The sequence below is a fragment of the Malus domestica genome, chromosome 03 (genome assembly GCF_042453785.1).
Source record: "Malus domestica chromosome 03, GDT2T_hap1".
In the NCBI taxonomy this organism is placed as follows: domain Eukaryota; kingdom Viridiplantae; phylum Streptophyta; class Magnoliopsida; order Rosales; family Rosaceae; genus Malus; species Malus domestica.
The window spans coordinates 2,150,683-2,167,558 of NC_091663.1; the positions used below are offsets into that span (position 1 = coordinate 2,150,683).

The 16,876-nt window shown below is 34.6% G+C and overlaps 2 protein-coding genes across 5 annotated transcripts; both read right to left on the reverse strand.

Annotated features, from left to right (window-relative positions):
- Positions 1-11: 11 nt before the first annotated feature.
- LOC114823853 (phosphatidylinositol/phosphatidylcholine transfer protein SFH1-like) lies at positions 12-4,168 on the reverse strand. The gene is made up of 11 exons (XM_029099410.2): positions 3,621-4,168; positions 3,496-3,524; positions 2,462-2,545; positions 2,294-2,347; positions 2,037-2,114; positions 1,859-1,912; positions 1,341-1,400; positions 1,163-1,258; positions 952-1,053; positions 776-856; positions 12-568 (listed from the first exon to the last, which is right to left on the reverse strand). Exons 1-11 carry the CDS (start codon positions 3,673-3,675, stop codon positions 242-244), a joined length of 1,020 nt encoding a protein of 339 aa, XP_028955243.2. The 5' UTR covers positions 3,676-4,168; the 3' UTR covers positions 12-241.
- A 7,883-nt stretch (positions 4,169-12,051) lies between these two features.
- On the reverse strand, positions 12,052-15,899 carry LOC114823854 (serine/threonine-protein kinase D6PKL1-like). 4 transcript variants are annotated; one of them, XM_070818725.1, is made up of 4 exons: positions 15,537-15,831; positions 15,054-15,186; positions 13,664-14,754; positions 12,052-13,118 (listed from the first exon to the last, which is right to left on the reverse strand). In XM_070818725.1, exons 3-4 carry the CDS (start codon positions 14,626-14,628, stop codon positions 12,251-12,253), a joined length of 1,833 nt encoding a protein of 610 aa, XP_070674826.1. In that variant the 5' UTR covers positions 14,629-14,754; positions 15,054-15,186; positions 15,537-15,831; the 3' UTR covers positions 12,052-12,250. The 4 variants fall into 4 exon arrangements, with proteins under 4 accessions (XP_070674826.1, XP_028955245.2, XP_028955246.2 ...); XM_029099412.2 differs by having other exon boundaries at positions 13,664-14,757; XM_029099413.2 differs by lacking the exon at positions 15,054-15,186 and having other exon boundaries at positions 15,537-15,899.
- Positions 15,900-16,876: the final 977 nt, after the last annotated feature.

Here is a 16,876-nt window from a genome sequence, read left to right on the forward strand (position 1 = left end):
ACACTAGTACATAACCCATCATAAAATCTTACTATAACTCGGGTTTTAATCGGTTTTGCAAAGTTCTGCAAAAACCGTGATATTAGTATTAGTTCGTACTAAAAAATCTGCATCGAGCCGATGCAAGCATTACACTGGTACATAAAATTAACTTTGGAACATTCCTGGCTCATGGCAAAGGAAGAGTGTTTAGCTACATTGTCATGTAGGATCTAGTTGCTAGGTAACTGCTATAAATTTGTCAAGCACCATTGACTCTTAGGCCACTTAGTGACTTGGCGAGCCCGTTTTGATTCTGATTTCCGAACTTTTGGAACTCGGATTCTATGGTCTTTGCAAGCTCTGCACGTTCTGGGTCCGTCTCTGGAAAATTAACATGGAAGGATCCCTGCTTGAGTGGTGCAATGGACTCCCTCAAGCTGGCTTGTTGCTTGACGAATTTGTAGAGCTCTTGATGGAATGGATGGTCAAGGGAGAAACAATTGTTAGTGTGTCCGTTGTCAGAATGCCGAGAGGACCCGGATCCCTCTTTTCTACAAAAATGTGGGAGAGATGCGTAGTCCATGATCTGAATAAACATTTTTGGGTTAAGTTGTCATCATCAAGGAAACCAAACAAAACATAGACGAACAAATGCAGCTGGAAAAGAACAAGATATTTAACACTTTGCAAAGTTTACGGGGTAGAATATAACACGAAATTAAGTTGCCAGCAGGAAGTAGAAATAATGGAATAGGAAGTCAGTAGTAACAGTTGAACCAAAGAACATGCTTACTTTCAGTAATTCGTCTTTCCCAGAACCTTGAAGAACCTGGATTTTCCTCCTTGTTCTTTCTTGCAAAAGAGGCTTTACCACCTGTCAAGACTTTACATTAGGACTTGTGTAATATACCCACCAAATCCTTTTCCCTTTTTCCAACGTATTATTTCAAAGTTTGAGTTGTTACAAACCTTCCAACAGGCGGAAAATATGTATGGGACATTGACGATATAGTATGTATCCGTCTTCTCTGGATAGTTTAAGTCATCAATTGTAGAGATAACAGTCAAAAGCTGCATCAACAGATCATACAAAGTGTCAATCTCACGGATCCTTACAAAAAGAATTAAAAAGAAAAACAAAAGGCAAACAAATAGAGGCTCATGCTATAGCAAGAGATACCTTTATCTGGTTAAGTGCTGAGAGCCTTAAACCAGTCATATCCAAAACCTTCACACACGTTCCAATATATTTTCCATACTTCTTCGTTGCGGAAGGCTACAACAAAAAGAGGGAAAAATCAGGCTCCTAAAAGAATTCCCTGTTAGAAAGATAAAACTAAACATTCTCAAGTACTGACCAATACAACACGATCTCTGTACTCATTCATTTGGATGTGACACTGGACATAGTAATTTACCTACAATGACAATGAATCAAACAAGTAAGCATCACCACAAGAATAATAATATCACATAACCGCATACAAACATGCACCAAACTACGTTTGAACAGAAACATGGGTACATAAAGCTCATTATGTTAGAAAATTTGCGTATCTGCACATTAATACATGACCAATGTTATAATATCTCGAAACTCCATGGTATACTTGATGACTCATTTTCTTAGCATTGGAAGTCTCAGTAACACCAAAATATAGAACATTATGCCCATAAATTCTAATGCCTTCTCTCAGGTCAGACGTATTATACTTTCTAATGTGTAAGGACAGATACGACCCACATAATAGCTTAAAGCCCCAGCGTAACTTAGATGATTTCTTGATAATGGTTTCCATCATTACACATCAAAACCAGACATACAAAGTTATCTATGTTAAAGAAAATTAAACAGAACAAATTATATCATCCTTACAGAAGCTTTGTCAAATGTGCTTTGCCCAACACCAACAGCAATGACAGGAAGACCCTGGAAAAAGAAAGCAATATGACAATGAGATATAAGAAATAAGTTTGAAATTAAAAGTAACGCACCCTGAGGGAACAAAAAACTAATCATGTTTTGCAGCCGAAAGAATAAAATTTCAGGATACCTCTTTTGAGTAACCTGACAACCCCACAAGGTAAGAATCTCGCACTGCTCTGTATTTATCATTTGGGATGATTGGTTTCTGTACATAGAAAATTAAATGCTTTGTCACCACATTAAGTATATTCACCTTTCCACCATGGTTAAAGTATCAAATCTCGCCACTAACTAAGCCTGAAATGCATGAATCTCAAGAGAACTACAAGTGACTGGTCACAAGATATCATGTTTATTTACTAATTATTCATTGAGAAAACTCACTGCCAATATATTGTCAATTTCGCTTTCTATCCTCCATTGTAAACAGTCGAGCAACTGGAACAGTTTAGCATTATTAGGAAAGCATTATAAGCAAAAGATGAACAACAGCTTGAGATCATGAAACCTGAAACATTATAAATATTATTTAGTAAACTGAATGAATCTAACCATTTTATGGGCTTTTCCCACATTCATGTCTCGAGCTTTAAGAAAACGCATTAATGTCTCATTTCGATACCCCTGGTGCACATTCTGTAGATCAAGAGGCACCAAGTGAATTTGAGATATCATTTATGCAAACCATATATCATAAAAGAAAAGAACAATATTATCCTCTTCAATTCTAGAATTTGAAGCAAAACAAGAATAAGCCTCAAAACCATGCTATATTTTCTCAAAACTTTGCAAAAGTTTAGCTTGGCCAATGCCATCTCTCTGATTTTCCTTTGGCTTTCTTTTTCTCCATCCCTTTTTTTTTTCTGGTTAGGATCCTTTGCCCCTCTCTCTCTCAAACAATGTAATCCCCTCCCCCTCCTTCCTCCTCCCCCCATACTTCCATAACAAAGGGCTTCATTTCATTATGCATTGTCCAAAAAAATGCAACAAGTACATCATGCCCAATTAGATGCAGTAAGGTTCAGTTCAATTAAATTGTTCATCACCCGCAGAACAGGTTCACCAATTCAGAGCATAAACCCGACGCTATATTTGCATAAAAACTCCATCTTTATTAAAACCCAATATGAAGATTCCATAGAAACTCGTACTTTCGTCTCACTATAAGCGAATATGAAGTTTCATCCACCCAAAAACGAGCAAGATCAGATTGATTAAGTAATAATTAATACGCTGCCGGCATTCTCTTAGTAACCAGTGATTAGGATCACCATAGCTGATTACCTTCCGCGGTAAACATCTGATTTAACAAATGAATTCACCCGGCCTAAAAACGGACAGAAACTCCGAAAATGCGTGGCATCGGAGTCTCAGATCACATCCAAAATATTGACTTATGACCTAAACAGTAAGCTAAAACGACTAAATTGTGGTAAACTGAGTAAAGGGTTTTGATCTCTAACGCTGCAAATCATTAAAGTAACAAAATTTCAGAACTCCAAAGTCATTTTCTTGTTCAATCTTTTTTCCCAGTATCCAAACACGGAACAGATCGAGAAAAACTAAAAGAAAGGGAATGGTCTAACCTCAAACGTATTCTTCAGTGACTCGTCAACTGTAAATTCAGAGCAAAAAAATAATTAAAAATTAGCTAAATATTAGATCAAATGAGAAAATTAAGCAGATTTTCAAGTGGGTTTAAAAAGCTCACCTTCTTCCATTAACTTCTGAAACTGCTTGACCGCCTCTTGATTGGCAATACCCATTTTTCTCTCTACAGTGATCTAAACAAAAAAGTCCTCAAATTGGCACAAGATTGTGAAAAACCAAAACTGGGTTGGGTTTCACTCTGATTCTCTCTGATTCTCTCTCCTCTTCTCTCTCTCTCTCTCTCTCCCCTCACTTTTTGCAGTGCTCTAGATTACAAAAACTCAAACTGATTCACCAAAATCTAGGGAGAAAGAAAGAGAGAAGTTTAAAGGTGGAGAAAACTTTAAGAGAAAGCAGAGAGGGGAGAGGAGAGAGGAGAGAGGAGAGAGAGAGAGAGAGAAAAAGTGTGGTCCTTTTTCAAATCTGGTGCATTTCTGAGCACCTTAACGATGATTGAGATCTTTTTTAAGGCATTTGTTGGACATTTTTTTTTTTGGTCAAAATTAAAATGAGCGGTTAAAAATAGAAAGAAATAAGAAAAATGAAGCCATATCTTAAAGACATAAACCAACGATTGTGGTTTGTTGGTATCTTCGTTTTTCAACCCATTTGCTTTTTATGGACTTTTGTTTCTTTTGATGCCGTATGAAATCTGTCCATTTGATCCAACGGTTCTAATTTGAGATTCATTTGTCAAAGGGTAGTGCAGTTCATACACTCATTTTATCTCTTCTGCACTTTCTCAGTTTTTAATCGTCGTTTGAATGAATTGACAACATCAATAAACAAAACTTAACAAAAGTATGTGAGAAGTAAAAATAGATATGTGAATAACACTACCCTTAATCAGATGGTTCTAATTTAGGTTGATTGAGAACTCACATTTTCACGATAAGTTTTAGTGGGTTTATAAAGCAAAATTAAAAAATTATTCTAATTTATGACGACGAGATTCGAACTTAAGTGTAAAAATACCGGATTATTCGATTCATAAATGAAAGATGAAATTAGAGTATTTGTCAATGAATGTTGATGCAACTAGGGATTTCGCCCTTGAACTATAAATTCATGAGAATTAGTTTTTAAATTTGTCATAGTGTGGAGCAATAGTTCTTTTCGGTAACTTCGTAAAAACTTCATCTTATTTGCCCCTTAAAGTTTTTTACTTTGGACGAAAGTTCTCATAGTGCTATCCATAACAATCGTTACTCCACATTATGACAAACTTAAGAACCAACACTTGCGAATTTTTATTCAATTGAGCTAAAATCCAAAAGCCGATATTTTGATTTCTCTAAATAAAAATAATTTTAAACAATTTGTCTGTGTACAAACAAAAATGTGAGAGGGTAACAAATTTCTGTGCCTTGGGAAGAATGGGTGGTGTTATATTAGAAAAGATAAGCTTGAACCAAAAATGGGTTTGTATGAAATGAAACCCCCCAACAACTTCATCTCTTTGTCATAAATTTGACCGACTAGATGAATCAAATGAGTAACAAGGTGCCAACTACTTGGTTCTCGTAGTAGGTATGATAGGCCAAAGGTTTTTGACATCACTTTTTGTATTTTTGAGCATCATGTTAACCACTTAACTATTTTACAATCCTAACAAAGCAAAGCGTACACACAAAGTTTACATCTTGGCAAGATCATCTTTCCTTTTCCAACATATTTGGCTATAATACTTGTACGTATTTCATATAATCACTATCTACGGTCAAATGATATTGTATAAAATACATATATTCACATGAATTATATCTGATTGTCAAATGATGATTGTATTTGATACATTCTTGAAACGGAAATTATAATATTTAAAAGAACTAAAAATAAAGAAAATAGATACCTGTTTTATAACCATTTTGTTTAGATTTTATTTTTCATCATTTTTGTTGTAGATAAAAGGGAAAAACGTGAGAGAAACTAAAAATGAAGAATGATGAAAGAGACTTAAAATTGAAAACCAAAAACCGCAAACAAAATAAAGTTGTTTCACCTTCAAGTTTTTGTTTAATACATATTCCCCTTCTTTTTTCAACTCTTCCTCTCATCTCCCTCCCTCCACCGTTTTCCGTCCATCTTTCATCTCATATACTTTCGTTAACTTTAACACAACACAAAAACTAAAAATTAAATAATTTTCAAACGGGACATTAAAGTTGAATCGAAGAGATTGATAAGTTCATACCTTGGAAGACCTTTCTTTGTGAACTCTTCAAATTGAAACTTGCAACTCGAGAGAAGATTTTGACTCTATGGATTTATTTTGAATACTTTTTGTCTCTCGTTCAGCCATGCATCTAAACGTAATTGATATATATACACCCACATAATATATACATACATATATATATATATATATACACAAATTATTTGCATTTAGATCCTTTCTAGACTTAGTGTCCGAAAGGTCTAGAACTTAAGGACTAGAAAATCCGAGACCTTGATTTGTGTGAAAGAGATATCGAAGTTCTTGTTTGTGTGAAGTGGACATGTAAAATAAATTAATAAAAATCGTCAAATTCAATTTCAGTGATCTAAATTATCTGATTTTTAGTTCGCCTTATTATTCTCATACTTTTCAATTGGCTTGTTAAGCATCTGTCCTTTTTGACACAACATGCAATTATTACAATTAAACTTGTGCACGTTTAGCAAATTGTTAAAGCTTGGCATGTTTGCAGTAAATATATTTATTGTGTTGACAAATTTCACCCATCACCATCCCAACTTGGCATTCATCCACTAGGCTGGGACGAAGGCCGATAGAAACGTAAATATTACATCTGGCATCTAATTATACAAGAATTGAAAAGTCATAATAAAGACTTAGATTTGACAATATCAATTTGCATTGAATCTTGAGAATCTTTAACTGATATTATTTTTTTATATTACCAGCGATATTTCTATTTTAAATTAGGATTATGGGTTAAACTCATAACACAGTAAGTAAAAAAAGAAGACCTTAATAACTAAAATAATTTACATTTTAAAAAAAAAAAAAATACCAAGACAATCTACGCTTAGAAATCTATGAAGGTATCAAACTTCATACCACACTATAAATAGTTTGAAATACATATACATGGTATTAGTCAGGGTGGACGTGGATCAAACCGGGTCCATTTTTAATGGATTCGAACTCGACTTGGTTTTTTATAAACGAGTCCAAGCCGGTTTGGGCGAACTCGACTTGGTTTTATATAAACGAGTCCAAGCTGGTTTGGGTTTATGTATTTGTATTAGTGGAATCGGCTAATTTTGATCCATTTGATACGGTTTGGTTCCTAAGGGTCAGGACAGATCGGTTTTCAATCATATATTGTATAACAAAGTTCGCTAACTTTCGTACCCAAATATGGGAAAACACTCCAAAAATAAATAAAAAATGTGTACAAATGACATCCTATAAGTTTTTGAACTTTTAAATAGTCAATATTAGGGGTCTAGTAACTTATTATATGTGTTTAATTGCCAAAATGTGAAATATCAAACAATCTCTACATGTTTTCATTTAGTTTACTGCGGGACTCTTAAGACTCTTTGCTTGAAGAAGTTTGATCGTTGTTTTACTTTTTAGGCTAGATAGATATAAAATTATGGATCATTTGTTTTATTGTGAACCTCTAATAAAATGACAAGTGTTATGACAACTCTTAAACGGTCTGGGACAGGTTACCCACACATAAAAAATATGGACTCAATTTTACACAATTAGGGTTCAACTCGAACTGTTTTGAAAGTCAAAAGTAAAATCCAAATTATTTTATATCAGAAATGGGCGTTTAGATTTAAATGCCTCATTGTTCTATTTGTTAGATTAAACATCTATACCTTTTAGAATTTTTATTAAACATTTTCCTACATTTTAGGTGCCAAATATATTATACGTAGCATTTTTTTAATGCAAAATTACACAATTTGCCATATATATAATGTACCAATTAGCTAATAATTATCCAAATCTCCTAGAATCTAGTAGATGTATGTTTTAAAAATCTAAAAACATATCAAATTTGATTTATTTATGCTTCCAACGTGATATATATTTTTGTTCTTTCATGATCATTCTACAATTTTTTCGTGTCATTTCTTTTTTGTCAGCCGATACTCTTCCGTCCTCCTTTGTGAGTCATGTTCATTCCCTTTCTATTTTCATTTGATGCAAACCTCTTGATTTGAGTATTCATACCATGGTACATTTGGAAAATAGATTCTAGTGGTAAATGATATGGGGTATGTTTCCATTTAGTATTGGTACGTTTCTCCGATATGTTGGTATGGATACATTTCATATTAGCATTGGTACGTTTCAATTTGGCATGGGTACATTTCTAGATGATATGTTGGTACGTTTCAAGTTGGCATGGGTACATATCTTATCAGCATTGGTACATTTCAATTTGGCATCGGTACATTTCAAACCATATTAGTACATTTCAACATGGTCAAATTAAAAAATAATATATTTAAATTTGGTTTCAATCTAAAATTCACATTTATATATCTCATGCCGAATGACATTAATCTCATTCCAACTAATCCCTTTTGTCAACAACTTCTATGCAAATTATATTGTGCTACAATATTTTAAATGGAACTTTAACGAAAAGCACCCGGTACTGTTCACTTTAACGAAAAACCACATTTTTACACTAAAAAGTCAATCATGGTACTATTCACTTTACCCTTTATTTTGTCCTTATCATTAAAACTCAAAGTTTTCAAGCCTTTTTCATTAGTTTTCCTTATTTTAAAATCACTTGTTTTATGTTGCATACTACACAACCATGCAATCAAACTAGAACTCAACAAGATAAATGTAGCGTCTATAGTGTTTTCATCATGTTGGATTGGCCATCTCCATTTTTTCTTCTGATGTAAATTTTTTCCGTGATCAATAAAGTTTTATTATAGAAAAATAAATGTTAAAAATTCAAAAATTAAGAGATAATATTAATGATTTAATAGTTAATATCTATTAATTATCCAACATCTCTTAAAAAGGAGCATAAATTCTGACACGCCAAAAAACCTCTATTAACTAAAATGATTAAGCGGGAAATCAACATAAAACATTTTTCATTTGGAAAAAAAAACTAATTAAAATAAATTTAAAAATACTTAGCTAACCACTAGTCAAAGCGTCTTAATCAAATATTTAAAAAACGCAAATGTTTAGTAAAAAAATTGTTGAAACGGAGTGGGGCATTCTAATTTCCCCTACCCGAAACGGTAATACGATCTGAATCTACGAGTCCAAAGACGCGCTTATGACCACCCCCGTATAAGTCGTTGACTCTTTAGTCCTCCTCCTTCCCCTTTAACACGTCATTGCATTTTCTGGTATTTCTGTAATTATTGAAATCCTGCATGTGCACACATGTAGAGCTGGTAAGATACTGCCGCCTAGCAGCCTGCCGTTGGACCGCTTGGTTGCTTGGTAAATATATCATGTTGTAAAATAAAATAAATATATTATGTATCAAGGTTGCTGTTTTTGACCAGAACCTTTATATCCATTTATTTGGAAGATTCAACACGTTGGAGCCCCTTTCTTTTTTTCTTTTTTTTTTTTTTTTCTTTCAATGGTCAATGTTGTCACAATCTTATGCTAATGCAGATGACCAATTTTCAGGTGTATATATATTAACAATATGACACATTTAAAGTACCCAAAAAAATAAATGATAGATTTAAAAGAAAAATAAAATAACTTGAAATTAAATGGCGTTAGAAATTAAGAGGAGTCGAATGTTTACGGTTGAAATTTTGAGAGATTTTGATATGGATTTATAAATTAGTGGATTTTGATGGAGTTTAATTGCTTTTTAGATATTTTGTGTAGAATGTTGAGTGAATTCTCTCAATTTCTCATGAGGAGATGTGAGATTTTGAGAATGTTTAAAATACACTACTAAATGTTTCTAATTCTATCGAATTCACCAACTTTTTAAACTCCTTTAAAAATTAAATTTTAATTGAGTATACTGGAATGTTATAAATTCCTTAAAATCCTAATTGAATATATGTAGATTTTCAGAGAATCACTTAAAATCATGATTAAATACCATTGAATTTGTAGAAAGAATTAAAATTTCTCAAAATCCCAATTAAATACACTCCCAAACACTTGAATCAAATTTAAAAGGTTTATAGGGTACAAAACAGACAAAATAACTCTCAATTTGATGAAATAGTTGATAAAATTAATAGTAGAGGCATTCGAACAAATTAAAAACTCTAAAGGCTCATTATCAAATTGAGATTTCAGAGAACAAAGTGATACGAAACCTATAACTTTAGGTATTACTAAATTTTCCTTTTAGAAGAGTTGGTTAAATCTCAACCAAACAAGAAAGACATGGTAAGGCATGATTCAACATGGAATTGATGCTGAATTTTGTAGCCTATCCCAAAATTATTTAAAGGGACAAACCTCAATATGGCAACTGCAAGAATGTTCCTCCCATGTGTAGTGTTTATTTTTTTAATTAACAAACGATATTATCTACTTTAAGAAAGAATGAGGCATGCTTAGTCTCACAATGAGCTAGCAATAAAGTGATTCAAATTTGCATTTGATAAAAATCGAACCTAAGAGCTCTCACTTAGAAATGAAAAAGAATATCACTATACCGTAGTACTAAGTGACTTTTTGAATTATTGTGTTAACTTCTTTTCTTATTTGTGTGAAGCTTTCACATGTTTGAGATGTGGTACCAATGTCACCCCACCCAATTTTTATACGATTCACATGGGTCCCAAGAATTTTAATTTTATATTACTTTTTTCCTCTTTCATAATTGGTCTCGTCACTTTGAAATATCACCGTTTTTTTATTATAAATTTATGGCAATTTGATGATAATAATAATTATATGCATAAAATGTTGATATGAATAAGAATATAAATAAAAAGTGACCCAAGCTTGCAAGACGCCTTGTTTTGTAAAGTTTAAGGGATATTGTTTTCACTACCCGAACCTGTGACTTTTCGATCATAAAGAAATTACCTTTTCGTTGAGCTAGGCTTGCCATCCCGAAGAATACAAATATAGAACTAAATTGTGACATTATCAATGTATATGTAACTTTTACCATGTCAAGTAATTTGCTACCCAACTATTAGGGTGGTTTGCCCTACTAAGTACTAACACAAGGGGCCTAGGACACGCTTAAATTGACCTTAACACAAGCGATAATGAATCTCGTTCAATAAATTTACTCTACATACAACCAATTATTTTAATGTCATGATTAGTTATAAGCTCACGCTATCAGACTCGACAACTTTATACAAATATGTGCATTTTTAGTTTACCAACAAATGTGAATTTTAAATAAAACTTGATCTTCCTCAATTGTCTCTTAAATGAGTATATGCTCTAATTGAGGAAGAGAATATGCTACAAAATTCTCTTCATGAAATTATAGCCACATAGGAATTTTGAATTTTCTTATTGATACTACTGAAAGTGAGACTTCCTGAAAGGCCAAACTATCGCAACCAAAGGATGGGGGAGGTCTTTCTCATGCGTGGGTTACATCAGTTAACCGAACAACGTGGTCGGCTTCTTGCATCCAAGCTTGATTCCTTCTTTTCGTAAATTAGAATAATTTAACATGTAGTTGGTTTTGATCTCCCGAATCAAGGGACAATTAGAAGTGTTGCATTGACCAGGACGGGCAACTTTAGCCGGTGCTAGAACCCGGGTGCAAAAACATTTTCAAGCTTCTTTTACTCTTGATATGTATAAGCCTACAATCTTACTTCGGGCAGATTATCACGAACAAGAGTAGTTAAGTTGTTTTAGCAAATGCTAAACAACATTCAGAGCATTATAACTGCAATATTACTAGGCTATTTTTAGCTACGCCTCTTAGAACTTAATTTTAATTTTATTTTGTTTTCTGTAGCTCAAAAGTCGCAACTTTACTTATAAAAACTCAAAATTCGCTCCACTTGCCTTTGGAAATTGATTTTGATATCATTTTGTCCCCTCAAACTCAAAAATCGTCATTTTACTGTACAAAACTCAAAATTTGCTCTACATTATCTTAATTATGTCAAGTGGATGCACCAGACTAATCAATTTATTTAATTTCTTTTTTCATCTTTGTAACTCCAGCACAACAATCCGAAAAAGTACCAATTCTTAATTCTTCTTTTAAACATAATTTTTTCTTCTTCTGATTATTGAATGTTAACGTATGATAGAGATTTATAATCAAATTCATTGACATATGTGGTGTAGTTTTATCATGTGTTGAGTCCCACGTAAGTTCCAGGAAGCAACTTTTGAATTTCAAGAAAAAAAAAGTTTACAAGTCAAAGAAATGAATTTTGCGTTTCAAAAAGTAAATTAATGACTTTTGAATTATATGGAACAAAATAGAATCAAAATCGAATTTCAAGGAACGCAGCTAAAAATAAGTCCTATTACTATTCTCATCATATCAAAGAAAGAAAGTGGATCCACATTTGGAAACAGCATTCATCATTTGAGCTGGAATACAAATCTGTGTTTCATAACACCAAACATATGATCACTATCAACACTGAAAAAAAAAAAAACCCCTAAATTCCACATAAATAATCAACATCTCAGAAAAGTCTACATCTTTCTCAATAAAAAAAAAAAAAAAAGGAAGGAAAATGGCATTTCAGTTCCGAAAATAATTAAAAGAAATCAAATTCCAGATAATTGTTTTGATCAGGATGAGCAGCAGCAGCAGTAGCCTTATCACCGGTTGACACTGCGGGGGCTGAAATCCGCTCAAACTCGACTGGTTTCGGAATATCTGGAGGACTTGCACATCGAATCAACGCCCAATTAACACCCTCAAAGAACGGATGTTGTTTAATCTCCGTTGCTCCTCGCTTATATGCCAGCCTATGCTGTGGTTCTTTCACCAGTAGGCCCCTGATCAGATCCCTTGCTGAAAAGCTAACCACTGGTGTTTCCGGGAATCTCAATGGCTGACCTACCACGTTGAACAGGGTGGCTCGATTCCCTGATCCCTTGAAAGGTGTTTTACCAAACAACAGCTCATACAGAAAGATCCCGAAGGTCCACCAATCAACAGCACTGCCGTGCCCTTCACCCTTAATAATTTCTGGTGCCAAATACTCATGGGTCCCAACAAAGGACATCGAGCGAGCATTGGTTGGCTCAGCCATGAGTTCTGGCAATGGCCGTACTTGGTTTCCTACTTCATTCTTGGGTTTCCGGTCTTTCTTGGATTTACTTGAAAAGAAACGAGGGGAGAAACATGTTGTAGGCACCACACAAGATGGCTGAATACAAGAGGGCTCGATGCAAGCAGGTTGCACACAATAAGCTGAGTTCCTTCGAAAAGGTTCAGAATCGGGGGCTGAAGATTTGACAAGGGTTGGGCTGACAATGCAGCGCAGGGAAAGGTCAAAGTCAGAAAGCATTATGTGCCCATCATCTCTCACAAGGACATTTTCTGGCTTGAGGTCACGATAAACAATCCCAAGCATGTGAAGATATTCAAGCGCAAGGAGAACCTCAGCTACATAGAACCTGCATATTGGTGGACAAATATAACACAAATGATCAACAAAGTCAAATTACACAAGAAAGAGTGAGATTGTTTCTTTGCTAGGAAATGATACAGGATTGAAAGTTGTAACTGAGAAGAAACATGCTTGGCAGCTTGTATTCATTGTACAACAATTAATAGAAAAAGCTGGTGGTTTACGTTACCGAAGGTCTGCAGCACAACAATAGGAAGCACCCCTTGATCAGCCTGAGCGTAGGTAGATCCCAGAAACAACTAAAATCTACGTTATAGGGATTTAATGTGTGTCTATGCTTTATGTAGCATTTTATTGAATTTTAGATCATTCAATAACAAGAGATATAAAAACTTTTATGCCACGGTATGAATCTCAATGGTATGCACCTAACAATGACATAGCAATAAACCAATGAGGCAGGGTGGCAGAAGAAATTCAAAACAAAATATATGACTATATAAACCACGCCTGCTCAAACTGACAATAGAGAACTGTTCATTTGCCAAATCTGAACTATATAAGATAATTGAGTATCGAGGGAATACTTACTTCACTGCTTGCTCAGTGAAATGCTTTCCGGGTTGTCTCTGCCTAAGTGTGTGCAAGTCACCTCCAGGGCAGAACTCCATCACCAGACATGAATACTTCTCTGTCTCGAAATGGGTATATAGGGTTGGAAGGAAAGGATGGTCTAAACATTGAAGTATTTCTCTCTCTGTCTGAGCACGAAGAAGTTTTTTGCGGTTAGCCAAAGATGCTTTGTCCATAACTTTCATTGCAAAATAACATTTTGTTCCGCTCAACTCTGAAAGATAGACACTTCCAATATCTCCACAGCCCAACTTCTTCAGAAGTCTGAAATGGCCCAAACCAAATACACCATCCTTTGAACGGACAGCCTGTATGGCTTCCCAATGTATGTCATTTGCCTTGTGAGGTTTGTTGATAGCGCTACTAAAGCTGCTACAAGTACTTTCGTCACTTATGTCGCTGCTTGTGCTGCCTCTACAAATACTGCTCTTCCCACTCTCAACAAAATCAGCTCGACCACTCAACTTGGCGCTTCCACTAGTCTTGGCAATACTGCTGGTCCCATCATCACTTACTTTCGCTGAAGCTGGGCTAACTCCATTTTCTGATGTTTTCTTTTTTTGATCACCGGCTTCTGGAAAATTCCTAGTCCCACTCACTACAGGATCCACATGTGGAACCTGTTTTGCATCACCCAGTGATAAAGCTGAACCTAACTGATCCGCTAAAGTTTTGGCAGACTCCTTCTGATGAGGAATCTTATAGTTCTTTACTTCAGTGATTTCTGTGGAAACCTGATTCAGTGCATCTTGTTGAACATGCCTAGGAATTTTTTTGGGAGTGACTGGCTCCGATTTGCTCATCTTTGTAATTGGTAGAGGTGAAGGTCTGCGAAAATTTCCTTCTGTTGTTTGACTACCAATTAATTTCCTCTGAGTTTCCGGGGAAGAACTTCTGGCACCGGATTTAGAGGCCATCGACATAAATTACACTCAATATAAAAGATCGAATTGGACAAATCCATTACTCATTCCCCAACCTCACCAACTGATTCCCTCCATTGACACTCTCGATTAAATTCATCTTCAAGTCCATCAATTGCAAGTCAACTTCTACACACAAACAAAGAGTTCACCACTATGAAACAATAGATATAATACAGTGCAGGGAACACTATCCAATCCAGTCTATAGAACTATGCACATCACGCGACAACATTTCAACCCGAAAATAAAGACATCAAAATCATTACTCCATCAACACGATGCAGATTCAACTACACAACCCACAACGGCAATCACCCTTAAATTATTTCCAAATGAACAACACGAAAAGCAGTAAAATTTTTGTTCCGGCAGATCAGAATTTAACATTTCATATACAATTAGCAGAAACTGTAAAAACCCACCTAGAGAACATCAAGAAATGGGCATAAACGCACAGACTTGCATGCAACCCAGAAGCATCAAGCTATAGAACAATCTAAAAAACTTTCTACCTCAAAAATGCCAATCCTTCTTCCCATGAAAGCCCAAAACTTTCTACAGAAAAAAATGCCACGGATCAAAGAGCCATGGGAGCTAAAGAAAAAACTCAACTGAATTTATGTAATTGTGTATCTATCAATACACACAAAGCCCATAATCTATAGCAAAAGATAAGAAGCAAAGTAAAGAGATTCATACAGATCTCCAACAAGATAGAGTGCAATAAAGAAGCAAAAATCAGATCTCAAACATACAGATCTCATACAGGGACCCAACACTTTGGATCCAAAATACCCAGATGCTATAAAAACAAGATAGAGTGCAATAGAGAAGCAAAAATCACCAAACAAATCACAGGACCAGTTAAAAGTGAACAGAAAAGGAAACCCAGAAAAGATAGATACCTGGGCTTGAGAGAGAGAGAGGGGGGAGGAGAGAGAGAGAGAGCCTTCCACAAAAAATCAGAACTTTGAAAGGGTTCTTTGCCTTGGTTTTGCTTTACCAGAGTGGAAAGGACAGGAACAAGGAAAATAGCACTCACAACTGTTGTGGGGGGGAGAGAGAGAGAGAGAAAGAGAGAGAGAGAGAAGGTTTCGGTGAGCTAGATTAGAAAGACTCAGAGAGAGTTGGGTCTGCGGGCTACCATAACCATCCATGTATTGAGGCTTTGAGTCTTTTGACAGAGAGAGAAATGGGGTCAAAGCCAAACTGCAAAAGTTAGGGCTTTTTTCTTTTCTTTTTTTTTGTTTGTTAATTTTTTTTTTGTTGTTAATTATTAAGTTTTTGTTGGGTAGTGCTATTTACATACAAATTTTCACTTTGCAGACCTTCTCAATTTTAGACTGTTAATCGAATGAAGTAAAAATGAATATGTGAAAACACTATCCTTTTTTGGTCTCTTAGCATTTCGTCTAGTTTTTTGTATTTTTAAATGAGATGTTTTAGGTCATATTTTTGTATAGGACGCTACAAGTTTGGTTTAGATTTATCTTTTTTGGTATAAAAAGGAATGCTAAGAAGATTTTCTCAAAAGTGAGACTGTTCATGGACTCTATACCTCACAGTTTAATATCAATTCTTATTCCACTATTATAAAATATTGTTAAAAAAAATATGAGATGACAGAAAGTTTATCGACAGTCATACCTTGTGAGAGTTTAGCGTACAAATATATTATTGTATTGAATTTCTTTTTTCTAATTATTAGGGTTCAATTATTTCGATGTATTTTGTCCCAAATACAAGTGTCTGAATCAATGTATGGGGCTCTCCAAGGCTCCACCCTGTCCCTCATGCTTTGGGAGTTTTGAGCTTTCCTAATTATTTAAGGCTCTGAGGATATGGGAAATGACCAAATTGACCAGGCATGTCCCCTCCTTTCTGCCACTTTAAATAAGTTGTTTTTGTAAATTTGGGTGTTGATTAATGATAGGGGCAAATGCTCCCTGAGAGTGCTAGTTGATGAGATCATGATCCAATTGGATGGTTAGGGATTGATTGTTGACATGTTGGAAATTTGGAGAGGTGGGCCATCAAGTGACCAAATTTTTATGGATAGTGCTTCTTTGTGCACATAAACAAGAGTAGTTGGATCATGAAACAAGGGTCAACATTTAGACTCTAAATTATCAAAACAAACAGATTTAAGTTAGGTCAGTTAATTTCGGTTATGTATTTGCTTTTTTCAATTAATTTTGTATTATCACAAAAGGTACTCATTTTAAAGAAAAATAGGACAATTTAC

Bases quoted from the DNA above. Each gene is read 5' to 3' on its own strand.
- LOC114823853 (XM_029099410.2), bottom strand. From the start codon at position 3,675: ATGGGTATTGCCAATCAAGAGGCGGTCAAGCAGTTTCAGAAGTTAATG. The intron at 1,259-1,340 runs GTCAGTACTTGA...TTTTTGTTGTAG, and splicing joins ACAGAGATCGTGTTGTATTG to CCTTCCGCAACGAAGAAGTA. The intron at 1,054-1,162 runs GTATCTCTTGCT...CTGTTGATGCAG, and splicing joins CAGCACTTAACCAGATAAAG to CTTTTGACTGTTATCTCTAC.
- LOC114823854 (XM_029099413.2), bottom strand. From the start codon at position 14,628: ATGTCGATGGCCTCTAAATCCGGTGCCAGAAGTTCTTCCCCGGAAACT. The intron at 13,119-13,663 runs GTAAGTATTCCC...ACCAATATGCAG, and splicing joins TTCACTGAGCAAGCAGTGAA to GTTCTATGTAGCTGAGGTTC.